Here is a 22,299-nt window from a genome sequence, read left to right on the forward strand (position 1 = left end):
TCTTCCCTGGAGTTTTGTACTTTTCTAATTACAGTTCTTCAGGGATTGTGGTTTTGTGTGTGGGTTGATGAGTGGAGGTGGGCAGGTATCGAACAGGAATTAGGGAGAATGCTCTTGGTGGTTTGTGATGGTGAACATTTGTGCTTTAAATCTTACAGATACAAAAAAAGTCGAATGAAAAGCGCTATGTATTTTGATTGCTAAGCTATAAATATACTTACTAAATGTACTTTCATGTCCTCACCAAGCTTTGTTTTCTGTCTTTTAACAATTTTTATTTAGAACACATGCGGATTCTGCAAAATCCCTTTCTTCTGAAACAGACTGCAATGATAACGTCCCTTCTCATAAAAATCCTGCTTCCTCCCAGAGCAAACATGGAATGAATGGCTTTTTTCAACAGCAAATGATGTACGACTCTCCACCATCTCGTGCTGCATCTGCTTCAGGAGACTCCAGCCTTTATAACTTGCCCAGAAGTTATTCCCACGACATTTTACCAAAGGTGTCTCCATTAAGTACTGAAGCAGACGGAGAACTCTATGTTTTTAATACCCCATCTGGGACGAGTATAGAGACTCACATGAGACATGTGTCTATTAGTTATGACATTCCTCCACCACCTGGTAGTACTTACCAGATTCCGCGAACGCTTCCAGAAGGAACCTTGGGGCAGACGTCAAAGCTAGACACGATTCCAGATATTCCTCCGCCTCGGCCACCGAAACCACATCCGGCTCATGACCGATCTCCTGGGGAAACGTGCAGCCTCACACGCACGGCCTCAGACATGGACAGTAGCTACTGCATCCCCGTGGCAGGGGTGCCACCGTCGCGCAGTAACACCATTTCCACGGTGGATCTGAACAAATTGCGAAAAGGTCAGCTCTGATTGGCTTCTGTTGTGTTAGAGGTGAATGATAGAAATTGTTTTTCTGAATATTGACTCTTTTAAGCATTGAATGATATAAATGATAGTCCTTTTTTCCTTCAGCTCTGCAGTTACCCACTCATGTAGTGAAGATGTCAGAGTCTCAGTAGATCCTTGGAGGGCATGCATGCAACGTATGCCTGTGTGCGTGTTCTGCTGGAAGGGAGAGAGAGTTGGAGTTTTTCATCCCTGAAGAAGTATGGCCTTAGTAATGCCTTCTACCTCAGGAAGTGTGCACCCCTCTCTCCCTCTTTCTCTATATCCTGGGTGGATCCTGGGTGGGTAGACCTCTGATGGGGCAGGGGCACAGGAAACAGGCCAGCCACAAAGTGTCCCCGAGTCAGCCTTTCCTGTATTTGTGCAACCTTATGGCTGCGTCTGTGTCACATCTGTTGTGCTCCATTTCCTTCCTTCCCAGATAAGCAATTTTTACGTTGTGTCAAGCAGGTGATAGTTCCAATCGAGCTATTCTGCTTTTTGTTTGTTTGGTTTATTTATTTTTAAAGCTCTGGATCTTCTCTCCCCTTTTTCCCTAGCCACTTCACTTAGTCCTGTACCATTTCCTAGAGCCTTCCAAAGGTTACAGACCTTGAGAGGAGAAAAATTGAGCCTGGGTGGCACTCTAAGAGTCTTAAAATCCTAAGAATAGAAAGCCAAAGTTAAAGATTCAGATACCCTAAAAACTATGTGCTGATGTTTCTGTACCTTGTAGTAGAGTTATCAGCTGTCTTAAAGAAGATAAAGACTTAATACATCAATACTTATTTAGCCATTCAATACCAATTTCTAACTCCCTCCCTGAAGTGGCTCCATAATCTGGTTAGTGAGTTATAAGTTAGACCCAAGGTGATGCAAAAGATGAGAAAAATGGAAGTACTTCTTTTCTCCATCTTGAGATAACCATCTCATCCCAGGCTTAGACCTTCACTCATTGTCATAATCAAATACTGGTATTGGTTAGCGTATCAGTGAGTGTCTGCATTTTCTAGTAGTTGAATGTGCCAATTCAAGATACTATTCTGTGAGCATCCTTTTTAAAATCTGTGTGTTCGGGCACACTTGTGTGCATGTGTGTAAAGAGAGAGAGAGTAGGTCATTCCTGATTACCCTGAGAACTGGTAAAGATGGGAAGAAATGTTGATAGTTTGTTCTCTTTATTTTAGATGCTAGTTCTCAAGACTGCTATGATATTCCACGAACATTTCCAAGTGATAGATCTAGTTCACTTGAAGGCTTCCATAACCACTTTGTAAGTATAACTGACATTGGCATCATTGAGTTTATTTCATTATCTAAATCTTTGCACTTAGTGCCTTGAGACTAAATGAGATCATGAAATAAAAGTTCCTGCAGATTCATACGGATAGGTGTGACTTACAGTTGTGTTCCTGTTTGACAGTAGTTTCTGTTTATTAAAAAGAAACATATGTGTGTTTTAGAAAATCAAAAATGTATTGACAGTGGCAAGTGTCTCAAGTGAAGAACTGGATGAAAATTACGTCCCAATGAATCCCAACTCACCACCACGACAGCATTCCAGCAGTTTTACAGAACCAATACAGGAAGCAAATTATGTGCCAATGACTCCAGGGACATTTGATTTTTCTTCATTTGGAATGCAAGTTCCTCCTCCTGCTCATATGGGCTTCAGATCCAGCCCAAAGACCCCTCCCAGAAGGCCAGTTCCTGTTGCAGACTGTGAACCACCCCCCGTGGACAGAAACCTCAAACCAGACAGAAAAGGTGAGAATGTGGCATAGTAAAAGGGTGCAGAGGCTTCCTGGTTATTAGATCTGCATTTAACTGTCATTAAGTCCAAAACAGAATTGGGACTAGAAATTTTAAAGTATTTCATATTACCTTTGTTATCAACTTGTTTTAAGTGAAACAGCATTGCTATTTATAGATTAATAATTAAGATAAGTTGATACCCAGGTGAGATTTTTTTTAAGTCACCTATGTCTAGAGCAGAGGTTACGAACCAAAATACTCACAAGGATTGGCAGACAGCATGAGGGAATTACAATAAACTGAAATGCCCTTGCCCCATCTCAGTGGAGAAGCTAACTGCTCCTTGGCTACAATCCTTTGTTGACTTGTGAAAATAACATTACAGGCAAATCTGATGTATCAGAAGCCAGAAATTATGGATTTTATGGATCTTTTAATTTTTGAACCTCTGTCAGCTAATTATTTTTTTTAAAGAACATTGCAGACCAAACCAAACACAACCTAGATGTGGTCTTTGACTACTATTTTGTAACCTCTTCTCCAGAGTATATACTACTAATTCAGACTTGAGATTATTAATGCACTTAATAAATAATTCTTTAAGAACTGTGAGGTTGCTTGTATGATCTTTCCATTCTGTCCATATAAGAACTTCTTAAAGAGTAGTCTGCCTTTGCTGAGGTATAAATAAATGCTTCTAGTCTGTTCTTTCATACTGGCCTTCATAAGTAACATTAAATTCTAAAAATAGCATGATTTATTAAGAACTCAGTGTAAAAGAAATTTTCAACCAAATTGTTAAAACAAAACCAAGTTTTTTAAATTTGAGTTTGAGTGTTTAAAACACAGACAACTCTCTGTGTTGCAGCATGCTGTTAGTATGATTTTTCTTAACAACCAAGTAAGTTAGTATAGTGCCTGTGTGATGAATGGCACAATTTCTGGGAAATTCAGCACATTTGAGAAGTCTCTGCATATAGCTTTCTTAGGAGCATGTAATGTTTATGTAAATTTCTCACTAAACCAGGTTTAGATCATAATATAATTCTAATTAAGTTCCAGTTGTGGGGAGCAGAGACTGAGACTCAGAGTTCCTGAAGAAAATGAGTTTTGTTTCTTTCTGCTGTCAAGTCAGTAAAGATTCCAAGAGATGAAATGAGAAAGTCAGTGGAAACCGAAGCACTCTGAGGGAAATGTGATTTAGCCCTGCTTTCTGCATTCCTGTCCTGTGTGGAGCCTTTGCATCCGCTTTGTTTCCTCTCTGTCCATATAAGAACATTGTTCTGGTCTTTATTTTGCGTCCCCTCCACTCCGCGTGCTCCACCTGGTTCCCAATCTGCGAGCCCCTCGCCCTGAAGCATGGCCCGCTCAGCGCACCCCAGCCGCCGCTGCGATTGCTCACAGAGAATATGATAGGTCTCGCGTCTTTTTATGCGAGGCCTCCTGATAGATTGTAGGCCGGCCAACAAATGGGCTGCTGTTGAGCCAGCTGCTCACCTCTCATCCAACAGCTGGAAAGGCAGTCCCACCCGGACAGCCCTGGCTGCAGGGCCAGACTCAGGGCTGGTTGTCCTAGAAAGGCTGTGAGCATTGCAGGCTTTGTATTTGATGACTTTTCCTGTTGTTTCTCATTGTCCTCATTTGACTTTGTGTCTATTTAGACATTAGTGGCTATTTCCTTCTTTGCATACAGTATGCGAAAGCATGTTTCCACATGTATAGATTAATAATTGGGGTTCACACTGCTGAGGGATTAAGGTACAAGTGTCATGAGCTCTCTCTTTGAAATACTGGAATATTCATTTTAATACTAAACTGCTTCTTAACTTTCTGCAATTAGTGCATGTTAGCAGCAGATCTCTAATTTTTTATTATTATTATTAAGGTACCATTGATAAACAATCACATGAGCAACATGGTGGGTACTTGATTCCCTCCAATATCAAGTCCCCACCACATACCCCATTACAGTCACTGTCGATCAGTGTAGTAAGATGCTATAAAGTCACTACTTATCTTCTCTGTGCTATGTATTTCCTTCCCTGTGCTCCCCCTACATTGTGTGTCCTGATCATAATGCCCATTAATCCCTTTCTCCCTCCCTTCCCACCCACCCTCCCCAGTCCCTTTCCCTTTGGTAACTGTTAGTTCATTCTTGGGTTCTGTGAGTCTGCTGCTGTTTTGTTTCTTCAGTTTTTTGCTTTGTTGTTACACTCTACAAATGAGGGAATCATTTGGTACTTGTCTTTCTCTGCCTGGCTTATTTCACTGAGCCTAATACCCTCTAGTCCCAGCCATGTTGTTGCAAATGATAGAATTTGTTTTCTTATGGCTGAATAATATTCCATTGTGTTTATGTACCACATCTTTTTTATCCGTTCATCTACTGTGGACACTTAGGTTGCTTCCATTTCTTGGCTATTGTAAATAGTGCTGCGATAAACATAGGAGTGCATATGTCTTTTTCAAACTGAGATCCTGTATTCTTTGGGTAAATTCCCAGAAGTGGAATTCCTGGGTCAAATGGTATTTCTATTCTAAGTTTTTTGAGGAACCTCTATACTGCTTTCCACAATGGTTGAACTAGTTTACATTCCTACCAGCAGTTACAGGAGGGTTCCCCTGTCTCCGCATCCTCTCCAACATTTCTTGTTCCTAGTCTTTTCTGTGTTGGCCTTCCTTACTGGTGTGAGGTGATATCTCATTGTGGTTTTAATTTGCATTTCTCTGATGATTAGCGATGTGGAACATCTTTCCATGTGCCTGTTGGCCATCTGAATTTCTTTGGAGAAGTGTCTGTTCAGATCCTCTGCCTATTTTTTTAATCTGGTTATTCAGATCTCTAATTTTTAACTGCAAATGTAAGTTTCATATCTTGAGGCCCTACACACATGTGGAAGTGGTTTAGTTTGGGTAAAGGTCCTACCTGTTTGCCCCCTTTCCTGCTCCTTCCTAACCCCTCAGGCTCTACAGAACACAGTTTGAAAATCGCTGATGTATTTCACAGTTAATGATTCCATGTGGTAAGCATAATACAGAATCAGAAAAGACCCCTATTTATATATTAGAAAAGTTTTAATATCATCATAACATGTGTTTAGTGTCTAAGTTTGACAGAGCTCATGTACTCCATATTATATGTATTATTTTATATATATCATAATATGGTATGTATACTATATATCTTATATATACATCTATGTATAATTATACCTCCTTATGTATATAATGAAAGTACTGTGTATTCTAGTTACAGGAGGGATTAATTGTCCTAGTCTTCTAAACCTGCCAGCAGTGACCTTAGAGTAGAGCTGAACAAAGTAGGCTCTTGGTTACTTCTGGAGGTTATATTCATTCTGTCTTTTAAAAATTAACTGAACTGTTGAGACACAATACTGAGCTCAGTGGCCAGAATCTTTACTTAGATACAAAATGAACTGGAGAAAGCACCCAGAATAAAATACCCACATCGTTTTGGCAAAATAAAGAATAGGTTTAGCAAGACAGTAAAGAGGTTACTAAAATCATAGTAATAAAAAGTTTTTTTCTTTTCTCTAGTATTATTTTTTAAAATAAATACAATGAAAGAGAGGAGGCATGGGGAAGTATTTAATATTGCAGGCAAACTTTGTCAACTCACTTTAGAAAGTTATAAATATTCAAGAAAAACACATTTTAAACCAAATTCAGATCTTGGAGCAAAGTTTATCCTAAAAATCTTAAATTATAAAACAACTGTCTTATTTGGTCATAAAATTCTCATTATACATACCATCTGTTGACTCTGTTTAGGTTATGTGACATCAGATACATGCCTCTTAACTATTATTCTAGTGTCTCTTATTAACTGAGCGTTATAATAAGCGGACAAATTTTAGCAAGTATGGCTGGATTAGTTCAAAGCCCAGTACAACTAATTTAACACCCAATATAACCAGGTTCTGTGACTGCCTTCTTTGAAAGGGTCTATAATAAATAAGTGACATTCTAGTCTTGTTTATACCCCCCATTACAGATGTCAGCTGCTGTAGTTAGTAGTACAGATGAGTTTTTCGAATACTTCTGAGTAACTGGAGCTGCAGAAATACATAGATGTTCTAAATACTTACATTTAATATATTTTCACGGACCCTTCACCCATCACCCAGTTGGTGGTAGCTATATTTTCACCCATGTCATGATAGTATTTGTTTTGAACCAAGTTTTGTGTGTATTAGTACAGGAGAAAAACATATTTACATGTATTACATTAAATGTTAGTAACACAGATGAGTCATTGGAAATGCACATTCATTTGATTGCTTCAATTGAAACTTCGTATTTTAATGGAAAAGCAATTCTGTAAAGTTGGGAAATTTTTGTAACATATCTACTGTGGCTTTTCTGAAAGTAGTCATTACATAGCTGTACCATATTGGATGATTGTACTTTTCTAGGCCCTCTACCCCTCCCTATGCAGTCTCCTCCTAACAGGAGATGGCAGCTGCCTGAGCATCAAATGCTGTCTTCTTACTTTGTTTTGTTTGGCTCTTGTCCATTCGTGGCTTTGTACAATAGTTCTGACCATTCATCATCGTTGTGATTTGTACAAGGTTACTTCTGGTGTGTCTGTACATCAGTTTGGTTAAAGGATCTTCAGGCCTAGGTCTTCACTTTGGTGTACGAAGCACCCAGAAGACCAGTCGTGAGGAACTTCGCTAGGTGGGTCTTTTTGGCACAGTAATGTATTTGCTCTAAACATTTTTTCAAGAGCTCTTCCAAAGAAGTTTTTGAATGTGATTAAAAATTAACATGCTTCTTACAAACTACCTTCATACTGTGATAATGTTCAGAAGATGGATGAATGATACCACTAAATATAACTAGATTTTAATAAACAAGTATTAAGTTTGAATCTCCAGTCAGAGTTTTGGTTTGCTGGTCTAGTTTAAAGGAAATGAATAAGGAGTGTATTTTTACAACACAGTCTTATATATGTGGGGCATTTTTTTCCCCTAAATATTCTTGACCTTCCAATATAATTATTATATTCTTTATACAGTCAGACAATTAAAACAAGTGTAGAAGTTTTTCAGTATGCTACTCTTTGAAATTAACAAGGGATAATAATACAAATTATTTTTCTATTTTTGACACACCTCCTGGAAATAGCACAATCAGTAGTACATCAGAGGAATAAATAATTTAGGTTAAGTTTAAACCTATAAGAGTACGGAAAATAAATTTTCCACTTTGAGTTGAATTTATATGAGCAATACCTCGTATTTGAAATATGACCCTCGTGTGACCACCTTGACCATATTTGTGATGACCAACTTTTGAAGCAATATTCAGTTGTTCTTTTTTTCCCTCTTAAAGGACAAACAATTACCACTACCAGCTTTAAGGGAACTATACTTCATCTACACAGATTGAAGTGTGCCTTTTAGAGGGTATACTCTCTGCTAGGTCTCAGGTCTCCAAAAAACAGGGAAGAAAAGGAGGCTTCCCTAAAGAAGCTCACTGTCTGATGCAGGAAGTAGAGAAGTAAACACATTATCGTAATTAGCGTGGAAGGGGCTGTGATTGAGGTAAGCTATCGGCACTCTTAGCTAAGCTCCCCTGAGGAAAGTATGAGAGGGTGAGTGGCAACTAAATGATGGTTGAAGAGGGGAGGATGGCAGAGGATCTTTTAGTCAGAATAAACAGCAAACCCAGATCCTTTGAAAAGGGGAGATTGGCTCGGAGTCATGGATGGGAGGGAGGGAATGAAATAAGAAGGAAGGGAAAGAAGTGAAAATAGAAGGAGAATGCCAGTTGCGTTGCAGATGCCTGATCCTGAGGGTGTTGTAATCCATGCTAATGAGTTTGGGCTTTATTCCAGGTATACTATTAAGGGGTTTTTTATGCAGGCAAGTAACATAACCAGGTGGCCCCTAAGGCTATGATAGGGAAAAATTTATATACTTGAATATATATACAAATACAAAAATTCTTGTTATAAATTTTACACTTTTCCAGAATCTTAGAGAGTGCTTTGCTCAGTTTCCCAAATCCAAGGTTCTTCATCCCTTGGTATAGAGATGATCAAAGGGGAAAAACCTAAAAGACACTCTTCCTGGCTGTCAGTCACTCCCTCACTTGGGGACTTACAGTGGCTTTTAGAGGATACTTGGAATATCCAGGAGGTCTTCAGCCGTACAGTTGAGTACCTCACTTTCAGAAAAACAAACCAGGTAAGAAAAATGCACATTTAAAAAAGGAGGGAAGGACTTCAGACGTGCAGATTTTATATGTTCTTGGGCAAATGAAAACAAACTTACCATTATAAAGTAAAACTGGTATAGGGAGGTTAGAAAGAAAATGGAATCTAGAATGACTCCTAAGAGATCTGCTGGTCATAACAGGAAGCAAAGCAGGTTTGCAGTGGGTCAAAGAAGATAAATTCCATTTTAATGGAGTGCGAATGCCTGCAGAACATCCATCTGGGGTGATTTTGTAGATAAACAGATTAGGAGCTTGGGGGAAAGATCTGAACCAGAGGTTAAGATATACCAAATTATACAAATTAAAGAGAAGATCTCATGATCCAGAGATTGACAGTCCTGGGTGAGACTGTTTTGACCTGTAAGAGTTAAAGTCCTGTGGTAGTCTAACCAGTGGTCAGTTCTTTGCTAAGTGAAATAATGTCACTTTTCTTTGTTCAAACCTAGTCTAGCTAAAGCCAAGTTACAACTGTCTTGAATTTAAAAGTTGAGGCTTAAGTGAGTTACACTGTTTACACTCAGAATTTGAGAACCAGTTTATCTCCAGAGTTGATTCATTTTCACCTCTACTTTATTATTCTTATTTCTTACTCTTTATTTTCACACTTTTCTTCAGCAGTCAGGAAAACATTCCAATGTTTGCCCACAAGCAGCAAAGAAGAAGGGTCAAGACAAGCATGCTGACACCTTGATTTTTTTCTCCTTTCTCTTATGTAGCACTGAGCTATCATTTGGGTGTGACTTTCATTTCTGTCTGGAACATATATGTGAAATTGACTTTGGAAGCATATAAAGAAAGTTAACAACATGCCCGAGTGACTCGGTACAATTCAGTGCAACATTTCCATGTTCGACTGTTGCCCTAAAATCAGCCTTAAGCTTTGCATGGAATAATAAATACATGCAAATTTTATAAATGCAGTTTAAAAATCCACTTACTACAGTATTTTTCTAGTAAGAAAATCAAAGACGTACCTTTGAGAGTACTTGAGAGACGAGACGACATTGGATTGGAGAAGAGATGACCAGTTCAGGGTTGAGTGTGGGGAGGGTCATTGGAGGTGACCTGCCAGATAGCTGACATATGGAACTGGATCGGAACTAGGAAGATTTGGAAATCACATGATTTTGATTATTTAACCACAAACATAAATAAGAAACTGATGGCAATAAGTTGAGAAACACAAACTGACCACTGGAAGACGACCACAGTGAAAGGTTAGGAGGAAGCTGAGAGCTAATGAAAGTGGGGCTTTCAGAACAGGAGGGTAAACACCCCAAGTGAATGCCAACAAACCAAAAGTAGTTGCAAAAGCAGTTTGTATAACATACTCATGTATCAGCCATCTATGGCTTTTAGTAGGTGTAAGATTTCAAACTGAGCTAAGGAGTTCCAAACTGTTCTCTAAACCCAGGCTTCCTAAGGTTTTCTGCTTCCTGAAGGTGTACAGCTGGAAAGCACTGGTTAGTACCGAGGACATCAAGGTCACAGGAAGCCTTCATTTGGCCTCTGATTACCGTTGTGACCTGAGAAAGTCACCTAACCTCTTTCATTCTATGGAGGTAGCTCATCCTGAAGATGAAGAAGCTGGATCTATTTTGTAAAGGCCTTTCAGCTCTAAAATAAGTGGATTTTTCTATAGTAAACCTTACCCTCTGCCTCTTACTCTTTTTGGGAGGGAAGTACACTGTTTGGGGGAGTTTAAAAAGCTGGCATCCTCCTTTGTTTTAGAAAAGTGTCCTGCCACTGTGGGCCTGGATAGGTCAGCTTTAGGGGTGGAATAGGGCCCAAAATTTTAGCACTCAACACTTTAAACCAGGACTGCTTCATTTCTGAACAAACTCAATGTTTTAACTCCCTAACCTCCAAAATGGGTTAATGAGAAAATATTCATGTTTTATAACTTAAAGAATCACATTTTAAAGAACTTTGAGATTTTGGTACATACCAGGTACTAGATATCACCATTTAATTAGCAAATTCTAACTTTACCATCTAATAAGGTGTTGATGCAACTTTATAAATGCCAGAAAAAAGAAAATTTGGTGCTATTTAGAATAGACTAGCTTAAATTACTGATTCATGATATTAGTACTGCAGTCTAGGCTTCCTACTGGAAAAAAGAGGAACCCAACTGCTGGCTGTTAACCCTGTACTTTCCCTAAGGCTTTTCAGAAGTACTTGTATGTGAAAAGAAAATATAGGCAACTGAATTTGTGTTTTCAAATACTTAAATGGAAGCGTGACAATCAGAAGTTCCAAAATATAGACATTTAATCCTCATGAAATGAAGTCACCAGGTAGCTGCCGAGTACCTAGAGGAAGCCAGTGTTGGTCATGATTTTGATCTTGGATTGGCAAACATTGTCCCACCCACCTGCTTCTCTAGAACGACTTTGGCTGGAAGTGAAGAATAGTCACATTAAGGTTCTTAAAACATTTCCTTAAATTAAGAAAGTAATAGTATAAGGAAGTAGGCTTTCTTATGGGACACCAGACTCCAAAGATAAGATGTATTAGGGATCTGACTGAGGCATGTTACCATTTTTTATTTAATGCAGTTTTCTGCAGCATGTTAGAAGAATAACTAACATGGCACATGTTTTTCTCCCTTCCCTGAAATAGAGAAAACAACTAACCAGGCCAGTTAGCCCACTAAGACCCTACCATCTTTTATGATACTTCGCTGATTACACTGTTGCAGTTGCATGCAGCTTTCTCCTTTACCTTGTACGGAGTGTGAATGATATGTAGCAAGATTTAAACAGTCTCCAAAAACTTTTGTTTATGCTTTTGAGATATAATATTTCTGCTAAGGATTCTGTTGCTTTTTTACAGAATCCATTTTTCTAATTAAAAATAACATATTAAGAGAGTCTTCTTTTTACCAATTAGGTCAAAGTCCTAAAATTTTAAGACCCAAACCCCATGGTTTAGAGCGAACTGATTCACAAACCATAGGTGACTTTGCTACAAGAAGAAAGGGTATGTACTTCAGCACCGCATGCTGGATGGGGCATTGGGAATTTATTTGTTTTGTGATGTTTATTCTTAAAAAATAAAGGAGAAGAGCCTTAAGTACTACTGCTGTTTTAAATAAGTCTTACCAGCACGTTATTTCTAAAGTGAATGCTTCCCATAATACATGATGACTCCACTTGTTTTGCCATTAACAGCAGCATGTTAAATATTTAATAATATGTGATATTCAGTATTGTCCTTTTACATTATTCTTTTAACCTTTTAGACATCAGTGCATGGTTTTCTTTAAGCTTGTGAACTGCTTCTGAGTTCCAGTTGTCTCCTGTATTTATATATAAATATATGTACTCTGTCCTGAGACAGAATACAGAATCATTTCCATGGGTTAATTATTTTATGCCATTTCTTACAATTTGACAGCTAAACTGCTATTAACCTTTGGGTTTCAAAAAAGTGAAACATAAGAGTTAAAGAAGTACTTCCAGTCTGCACGATATTATGTACATGTCCATTTCAAGTGAATGGCCTTGAGCAAAGTTATTTTAGCTCAAACTTAAATCAGCCTGTCTTCAGAAAAGTCATACTGAGTTTTTTGTATTTGAGTTGACAAAAATAATTATAAACCCTAGTGAATCTGTAGAGCACTTTGAAATGATACCTGTTTTAATTGGTAATTATAACATCATTGATTAATAGTATACCTATATGGACAAAGACTACAAGAAGGAACCTGGAAAGATGAAATTTTTTCCTTTATAGTGGCAGGATGAAATATAACGAATGATTAAATAGTCTCCTAAAATATACTTAATATTAACAAGTAATACTTTTTTCCTTCTTTTGCTCATTTCATTAATTTCTGAAAAATGTTTTAGTCTTGACTTTAAGGGCCAAGACCTCTGGTGGAATGTGCAGCATAGCAGTTGTCTGTTGCAATAACGAAGCTCATAGACAAAAGACCACTTATAAATAAAGCTAATAAGCATATTATTTATTTTTCTTTAATTTGGTAAAGGATATTGTTGGTTAAATTAAGCTAAAAATCTTAGGCAGTTGTTTAATGATGGCCTTTTCTCAGAGCTGAGTTTGAATCCAAAGAGAGTATATTTAATTTATTTACAGACCAGGCATGAATTAATTTAAAAGATTTGGTTGTTAATTCTTTTTTCAGTTTTCAGTGCTAACCTAAGTTTTGTATTTCATACTATCTATACATTGTTTTACATGTATAGTTGTATAACTGATGCTTTAAAATTGGAGAATAGGGACATTTTTATGTGGAAAATTAAATAAATCTCCATATTTGAAATTAGGGGAAAATGTGAAATTAGTGAAAAAAATGAAATAAGGAAATGATTAAACATATAAATCAAGTAACTAAAAAGAAATTAGATCACATTACCCTTTCTTATTCTCATTTAGTTTTTATTCATAAAATATTTACTGACATTAAGAAGCACCATGTTGTAACAGAGGTTTAGACTTTGAGTCAGCAGTCATAAACATTACCTGAAGCTTCTGTCACCAGTTACGTAGCTGGGTACCCTTGAGCAAAGCATATAACATCCATGAACCTCATTTTATGGGTGAAACCAGTTATCTTAGGCGTACTCTGGCTATAACATACAGAGAGAGGATCATGTTTTGTTTTCTAATTTCCATACTCTTTTTCTCTCTTATTTCAGCCAAGCCGGCACCTTTAGAAATAAAACCTTTACCAGAATGGGAAGAATTACAAGCCCCAGTTAGATCTCCCATCACCAGGAGTTTTGCTCGAGAGTAAGTCTTTGTTTCAAATATGTAGCTCAATTGTTCTTTGTAATGAAAAATATCTAGAATAGTGGTTCCCAACTGATGGTCTGGGGAGACCCCCCCCTTTCTGAGGTTCTGAAAAGTCAAAACTACTTTCACTCAGATACTAAGATGCTGTTTACCTTTTCCACTCTCCTCCTCTCATGAGTGTACACTGGCATCTTCCTATTTGATGATATTGTTGTGACAGGTAATAGAATGGGTATTTATGTACACTTTTTAAAAATTCTTCTATGACTTGTAATATGGTAACTATCAATAGATATTTATAGATATTGACATATCTATTGATATAGCCCAAATAAAAGTTCCTTTAGGGTTCTTACTAATCTTTAAGAGGGTAAACTGTTCTTGAGGCTAGAAATATTTAAGAACTACTGATCTGGAAAATATGGTAGTTTCTTGGGGGGATTATTTAATCACAGTTTATTTAAATAATACTATGGAATGAATATATGATGTTACAAACCTTTGTTGAACATATGTTTGTGTTTTATGTATACAGTAGTCCTCCGTTAACTGCAGGGGACATCTTCCAAGTTATTAGTACCCTAATTTTGTAGTATAGAGAAATTGGAAAACAAATCCTATAAATGCTATTTTTTTCTATAAATACCATTGTGATACATACCTATGATAAAATTTAATTTATAAATTGGGCACAGTAAGAGATTAACAACAATAATGAAATAGAACCATAACGATATTACTATAATAAAAGTTACATGAATGTGGTCCCTTTCTCAAAATACCTTATTGTACTACACTCACCCTTCTTGTGATGATATGAGATGGTAAAATGCCTACATGATGAGATGAAACGAGGTGAATGGTCTAAGCATGGTACATAGCCTTAGGCTGCTATTGACTTTCTGATGTTATGTCAAAAGGAGAATTATCTGCTCTGGACAGTGCTTGACTATAGGTAACTGAAATTGTGGATAAGGGGAAACTAAGGGGCAGCTAGTTTTTCTTAATAGGAATTCTTACATATTCTTTTTTTTTATCTGTGACTTTCTACTTATCCCCCAAATCACTAGCAATACTTTTTTTGTTCTACATGAAGTAATTTTTTTATTATTATTAAAATATCATTGATAAACAATCTTACATTGGTTTCAAATGTACAACACAGTGGCTCAGCATTTATCCCATTATTAAATCCTCATTCCCTCTAGTGTGGTCACTAGCTATCAACATAGCAAGATGTACAGAATTATTCTCTGTGCTGTACTGCTGCTCTCCCTGTGACCATCCTGTATTGTGATTGTAAATTATTGATCCCCTTCCCCATCCCTCCAACCCCTCCCCCTTGGTAACCACTAGTCCCTTCTCTGTGTCTACAAGTCTACTGCTATTTCTATACAAGTAATTTGATACCCAAAAATATACTTTCACAATATAGCTATAAATATTAGTTGTGCATTTGAATTTGTGTGATAAATTGTTATAATAAATGTATAAATGATTGTGTGAGATGATTGTATGATAAATAAATGATAGTAAACTTGAATATTTCTGAAAAAATTGAATTATCACTCGTTATTTTGGAAGTGATTTTAGAAATTCTTGTCAAGGTTTGTGTTTGTAATGATGATTTTGTAATCAGCTCCTCTAGGTTCCCCATGTCTCCCCGACCAGATTCAGTGCATAGCACAACTTCAAGCAGTGACTCACATGACAGTGAAGAGAATTATGTTCCCATGAACCCAAACTTCTCCAGTGAGGACTCGGTGCGTAATCTGCATCTTAGCTTCTCTTTTCCTGAGCAGCAGCCCTTCTAAATCGTTCATGTTTGAACCTTTCTTCCAATCTATAAATTGTACCCTTACTTAAGGAAAAGGGGAAAAACCAATAAAGGGCCAAAGTATAATTTCAATTATGCCAGTATCCATAAAGTAGGTATACATTAGTAGTAGTCATGAAAGTTTTGCACTCATAGTTCTTTTAAGACATACTTGATTTTTGAGACTATTCAAGAAAGTGCTTTATGCTGGAACCACTTTATGATGCAGTTCTCCAGACCCAAGTCAGGGCCCTCTTATGGTGAAATAATCCTGTGCAAAAGGTTTTTTGATAATCTTTCAATAATATACCCTTAGATAAGATTTAAAGATTAGAAAAGAGCTGCTACAAACCTAATTTAGTTTCAGATCGGCTCTGTTATGAGAAGGCACAAAAATCTTATAATTGTGGTAAGCGTTATGTTCCCCAGAAATTAGGTAGTTGACAAAAATTACTTCAGATATTGAAGAACACAAACCAGTTTTAGTTTTTTTAAATATTTTGCTCTTGCTTTCCCTTAAATCTGTTTCAGTGCTTGCTCTGTGATTCGTATCTCAGTGGAGAAGCATGTCAGTCAAGATTAGGTTTCCTTCTGAGTAACTGAAAATAATCAAATAACAATGACCTAAGACTGATGTTTCTTTCTCATATAAAAGTCCAGAAAGAGTCAATCCAGGGGTGTTGTGGCAGCCCTGTTCTGCAGAGCCCTCGGGGATTCTGGCCCCTTCCAGCTCTCCAGCCTGCCATCCCCTGGGTATAGCTGACATCCTCATAGAACAAGATGATGCTTCAGCCCGCAGATTCCCATTCCAAGCTGCAGAGTGGATAAAAGGGACAAAAGGCAAAGGATACCACCTCATAAAGAAGGTTCCTGGAACTGCCATGTACCAGACTGTTGAGTAGAACTTAGTCTATGGTCACAAAGACACAAAAGAGGCTGGAAAATGGTCTTTGATCTGAGGGACAGACAGCAGGCCAGGCTAAAGATCCCATTCATGTGGGAAAAAGGAAAGTAGATGCTGGAGCATAGCCAGGCAGTATCTCCCAGGATAAGCAAATCTCTCATGTTAAAATTTTGAATGAGTGACATGTTAGTGATTTTATTTTCTTTAAAGCAATCCCGTTTAGAGATTCAAAACATAAAGTCCAGTTCTGTCAGTAAATTATTAAATTCAAAAATAGTTTTATGTCTTTAATGGACTTAACATTAAAAACAGGTTCCTAACAACCAACTGTATATTGTCAGAGAACAAAATTAAGTGATAAGAAAGCTTAATTTGGTGCTTAAATTATTAATTAATTAAAAATATTATCAAATCAATAACATGTTCAAAAATTAACAAGATAATGTAAAATATTTATATCAGCCTCAAATTAGAATACAGACTACCCATAACAATAATGTTTTCACTCATTTTCCAAGGCAGGCCAATTTTTATCAATTGACTTTTGCTTTTGGATTCACAATTTTTCAGCTTGATGAGTGGTGTTTTATTATTTTTATTAACTTGATTTCTTTCCTCATTAAAGTAAATAGACTCTGGTAAAAGTCTAAGTAAATCAGTCAGTAAAAAAGAGTACACCAAGTTTCATCTATAGGGGGTTGAATGAATTTATTACAAAAGTAATTATTTTCTGAGACACTGAAGAGTGCCATTTTGCACAAAATAGTAAAAAACTATAAAAATCTTAGAAAGGATTTATGTAATAGGAAAGTTTGAAGGGTATGATTTGTCATGAGTATTAGGTGAACAGAAAAGACTGGAAAGGAAAACATTATAATCAAAAGGTCAAAGGAAACAAAAATATAAAGTTTTTCTTTTATACCTCATAACACTAAGACAGAAAGGTACTGTCACCTACCAGTAGAGGTGTCTAAATAACCAACCAGCTGGTGAACTTCTCAAGTACTTAGTTAGGTCCCTAGGTATTAGAAATAAGCAAAAATGTCATAGGTGAAAATACCTGCCTGCCATTCGCAGGAGAAAGTCGACTGTGCCATCTCCTCCTCCTCATGCCACCAAATGTAAGGGCTCATCCATAGTCCAGACAGCTCCTCCTCAGGAAGCAGTGTGATAGTTCGAGCGGTATTTCCTGTACCTCTCAGAACTTGATGTATTAACGGAATACCACAGATGTTCATGAGGCCTAATGTGTGCTTGGAGTGATAAAGTCAGTAAAGATTAGTCTTAAAGAAGTTGAGACAGGATTAGATCAAATCTGGTATATGTGTACAATGAAGATGAAGTTCTACACATTGATGATACATTTTCCATACTGGTGGCCTTGGAGCAGACAGGTTCTATTGAAACAGTGAATTGATTACCCTGCCTATTCATTTAGACCAAGATCCTAAGTCAGGCATTTGTGAAGTGAGCCCTTAAAGTAATTCCTGAAACTCAGGTGACAGTACAGCATTACTAAACACAGAAATACTGTTACGTGACAAAAACAACAAAACCATATTCAAAAGTTTTAGATATTTTTAAAGGGATTTTTTAAAAAGCACTTCATTTTTCTGTGTGCTTTTCTGTTTTGTTTTTTATTTACAAAACACTTAAATAGCTCCTAGAGTCTTAGGGTTTTGTAAACTGTTTTGGGAAAACACAGGGTTAAAAGCTAGAACACAGAGACAAGCCATTGCCATTTGAGATTATATGAAGAGCAAATAACTTCCTTGTAGGGACTAATACTTAAAGATGAAAAATTTTCCAGTTCAAGTAATAACTAGACAAAAATGTTTGGCAATTCTGAGAAATTTTCTATAGGAACAACTTACTGATATTAATATTTACATCATGTGAAATTGCTTCCTTTCATTGCCTTGCAATGTGAACAATCAAAGCATTTCCAATAAAGGACATTCCAGGTGTGGGGTCTTCTGCTGGTCACATTTGAATATAAAATTTTACACACACGCACACATGCACACATTCCTGCTTGATTTACATGAGAATGAAATATGGAGTCATTCAAAGAAAAAATTTCAGTTTCTTCATGAATTAGAAAAAGGGGGCAGAGGAATGAATGTTTTTATTCATTAAGCACCAAAACTTGATGACACTTTTTGTACCCTGCATGTTATTGTCAATGTTCTTTTAATGTTTTATTAGCAGTAGTTGATAAATTTGCTTTAAAAATCTGTTCCTACAAATAGGGCCACTATGTTCAGTCACGCAGATGGTTTGCTGCATAAACACCGTGCAGACAGTAATGGAGAATGCACCACAGACTGCACACACTGTGTTCGTGTGTGCTTGCAACCCAGACCATGTCCCTCTCACCAAGCTGTGGGCCCTGGCAGAAAGCTGGGTCACCCCAGAGGAAGAGGCACCTTTTCCTAATTCATAAAAAAAACTATCCACGTGAGCTCTCAGCAACCCTGCTTACAAATGAAGGAATAAACTTAGTATTTTTCTATCAGTTGTCCTTCCTATAAATCACAGCATACAGTGTTTAACCTCAACAAAAAGAAATGGATTACAATATAAAACAACCAACAAAACCAGGTTTATGCAGTTTCCAAATGGTTTTGTTCATTGTAACAAGTGTGAATTTTTAAGTTCATTATATCATCACTATTTTTGTGATAAGAGTGAGGTAATATGTGAACATTAGTATCTACCTGACAGAAGGCGCAAGGATGAAAAAGTCCCTACTGAATTACAGTCTCACTTATGAGAAATCAGAAGCATTTCTAGGTGAGGTTACAAGTGGCAAGGCCCCGAAACCAGTCACTTGTTGGAGGGCACTTAGGAGATTGTCATAATTAGGGTAAAGGTGTATATAGGGACAGAAGTTCATCTCATCTTCTCCTTTCGTCTTAAGCTTTTTCGCCGTTGGTTATTGCTCTCTTTATCTCCCTTTTTTCTTGATCTCTTTTTAGAGAGTAGTCCTTCTATTGTACAATTCTTATTAGGACAGGAGGGATAAGGCTAAAAGAAGACAGAGAAGATTAAGTGGTAAAAATTTCCAGATGGTTGAAACAAAATAGACTTTGCCAGTAGAGTCATCATTATTCAGAGCTTGTAGTTAATATACTTACTCTCAACTAATTTTAGTGTGAAAGTCTTTAAATAAAATATAAAGCTTTTCTCAAAATTTAATTTGAAAGCAAGGAATGTAAGGACTGTTGTTGAAACAGATGTCATTTTAATAACGTTCAGGTTGAGCCATTGCAACTAACTAGCTCAGTGTCCCAGTCTTCATTTCAACCTAGTTTGACTTCTGAAACTACTTTTAGCTTGCTCTAGATTTCAATCACTTTTTTAACATTACTTATTTCCCCCAACACTAACTGATTACTTAATTTTCTAAGCAGACATTTCTTCAAGCTATGTCCTCTTGAAATAAATATGTAGGCTTTGTAGGTAGCAAACAAGATAAGCAGGATGTCTCATAAATGCCTGGCAGTTGACTTTGTTGTAATATATTTTCAGAATCTTTTTGGCAGCAACAGTCTTGATGGAGGAAGCAGTCCTATGATCAAGCCCAAAGGAGACAAGCAGGTGGAATACCTAGATCTAGATTTAGATTCTGGGAAATCCACACCACCACGTAAGGTAAGTGAAATTAGTTCATCATAGCACATTAGTTTTAGCCTGACGAATCATATCTCTTTGGGGGAAATTTGTTATCAGTATGTTTAATTTACATTTAGTAAAGTCTGTTACTGAATACTGTTTCATAAATCACAAATAACAAAGTTGGGGAGACTAATTTTTTTCCTTTCTTGATAGGAAAGTTATACCCTTTTTACTCTTTTTAGTGATTACCATTGAACTGCTAACTTGATTCTGAAGTTAATTATTGTCTTCACTGTCTTTGGATTGTTAGCACAAATTACTCTCCTCCTGACTTACATTCTATTTTTATCCAAAATTTTAGTTTTTTCCTTTTGTTAAACCCACAAACTAGACAGTAGTAGTAGTAGTATTCTTATTATCTAGGCAGTGTTTATTTACATTTTCCTACATGTTTGCCAGCTTTTTAAAATCATTCCTTCTTATATCTTAGACCTTCCTTCTGTAATCACTTTTCTTCTTCCTGAAATACATCCTTTAGAAGTTCATTTTGAGGAGGTGTATTAGTGGTTCTTGGAGTTTTTATTTAATTGAAATATCTTCATTTGCTCTCATTCTTGAAAAAGCATTTTTTTGAGTTTTCAAGTCTTGATCGACAGTTTCTCTCAACATAGAAGATATATTCACTATTATCTAGCTTCCACTATTCCTCTTGAAAAATACGCTGTCAGTCTAGTTGCAGTTCCTTTGTGCACAATCTGTCTTTTCTGTCTGGCTGATGTTAAGATATTTTCTGTATCCTTGGAGTTCTGCAGGTTCACAACAATGTGTCTAGACATCCAGACATAGATTTATTTTTATTTATCCTGTTTTGTAGAAGTTGTACTATATTCCTGGATTCCTGTTTTTTATGAATTTTGAAAGTTCTCAGATCTCTAAATATTGTTTTTCCACTATCCTTTTTATTCACTCCTTTGAGATTTTAGATTAGACATTAGTTAGAACTTTCATTCTGTTTTCCATACCTAATACCACTCTTTCATATTTTCTATCTTATCATCTCTTTGTGTGTACTTGGATACTTTCTTTAGCTCTATTACCAAGCTCACTAATTCTCTATTCCTGTGTTTAACCCATCTGTTTAATTTTTAATTTCAATTATTTTTTCATTTCTAAAATGTTCTACTTGTTTTTTTCAAATATGCCAAGTTTATTTGAAGAGCTTCTTATTCCTTTCTTGTTATTTTGTTCCTTTTATTTAGTTTTATTTTTTAAATTCCTTGAAACATTTTATATTGTTCATGCAGTAATCTCAGTGTCTATCTAAAGCCCTTAAAGGTCTGAATCTGTGTTTATTGATCCTGTTAACTCATTCTTGGTAGCTTGTTTTCTTGTGTGTTCTATATATTTTTTCATGAATTCATTTTTCTGAGCATATCTATAAGGAATCCTGCAGACCTAAATTTCCTTCAAAAAGGATTTGCATTTGCTTCTGTTAAGAATCAGGCTGTGCCACCACATTAGGACCACCTCAGTTCCCTCCAAGGGTCCCTAGCTTAACAAGGTAGTCTCAGGTTCAGGTTTAGCATGCCATCCCATCCGAGGCTCCTGATCACTGTGCTGAAATTGACATTAATCCTAAAGACAACAGCTTTCTGCTTCCTCTGTTTCCGTCACACCTTGGTTATTTCCCTTACTTTCCATTGATTTAGCTAGTATCTACTTATATTTTAGGAGCCTACATAGTTTGCTGTTCTTAAACTATTGTTTTCTAAAAAACATTTCTAACCTCTAAAGATATATACTGATACATGTTCTCAGGACTTGAAAAGTCAAGTGTAAGTTAAAGACTAAAGGTAAGCAAGAGCTGTGTATCTTAAGATGAACCAGGTGTCTGCTATCCCTGTTTTATAAGAATTTCATCAGTGTTGGGAGCATTAGTTTAAATTTTCTTACATAACAGTTGACTTTTGAACAACATGGGTTTGAACTGCACAGATCCACTTACAGATTTCTTTCAATAAATATATTGGAAAATTTGGGGAGATATGTAACAATTTGGAAAAAGAAATTTATTTTCTCCAAGTTACTTTAAGAATACAGTGTATATGATACATGTAACATACAAAATATGTGTTAATCGACTGTGTTGGTAAACTGAGGAAATATTAATGACATATGGAATTTCAAGAGTTATTCATAATATGTGTGTATCTTTTTTAAGACTTAATTTCACCCAGAAGGACTTCTTTATATGTGGGACTTTATGTGTTTTTCTTTGCTTTTTTT

At 36.5% G+C, this 22,299-nt stretch overlaps 1 protein-coding gene across 6 annotated transcripts in view; it reads left to right on the top strand.

The window, feature by feature from the left end:
* The window catches only part of GAB1 (GRB2 associated binding protein 1), a 157,761-nt gene that overhangs the window by 131,196 nt on the left and 4,266 nt on the right, over nt 1-22,299 (top strand). For 4 of the 6 annotated variants that reach the window (XM_057502658.1, XM_036892113.2, XM_036892115.2 and 1 more), the window contains 7 exons: nt 283-881; nt 2,095-2,180; nt 2,371-2,674; nt 11,804-11,893; nt 13,576-13,669; nt 15,312-15,435; nt 19,927-20,049. In XM_057502658.1, coding sequence (XP_057358641.1) covers nt 283-881; nt 2,095-2,180; nt 2,371-2,674; nt 11,804-11,893; nt 13,576-13,669; nt 15,312-15,435; nt 19,927-20,049 — 1,420 coding nt within the window. The remainder of the gene's footprint in view (nt 1-282; nt 882-2,094; nt 2,181-2,370; nt 2,675-11,803; nt 11,894-13,575; nt 13,670-15,311; nt 15,436-19,926; nt 20,050-22,299) is intronic. The other 2 variants (XM_036892116.2, XM_036892117.2) reach the window with 1 other exon arrangement.

Source organism: Manis pentadactyla, chromosome 5, assembly GCF_030020395.1.
Source record: "Manis pentadactyla isolate mManPen7 chromosome 5, mManPen7.hap1, whole genome shotgun sequence".
NCBI lineage: Eukaryota > Metazoa > Chordata > Mammalia > Pholidota > Manidae > Manis > Manis pentadactyla.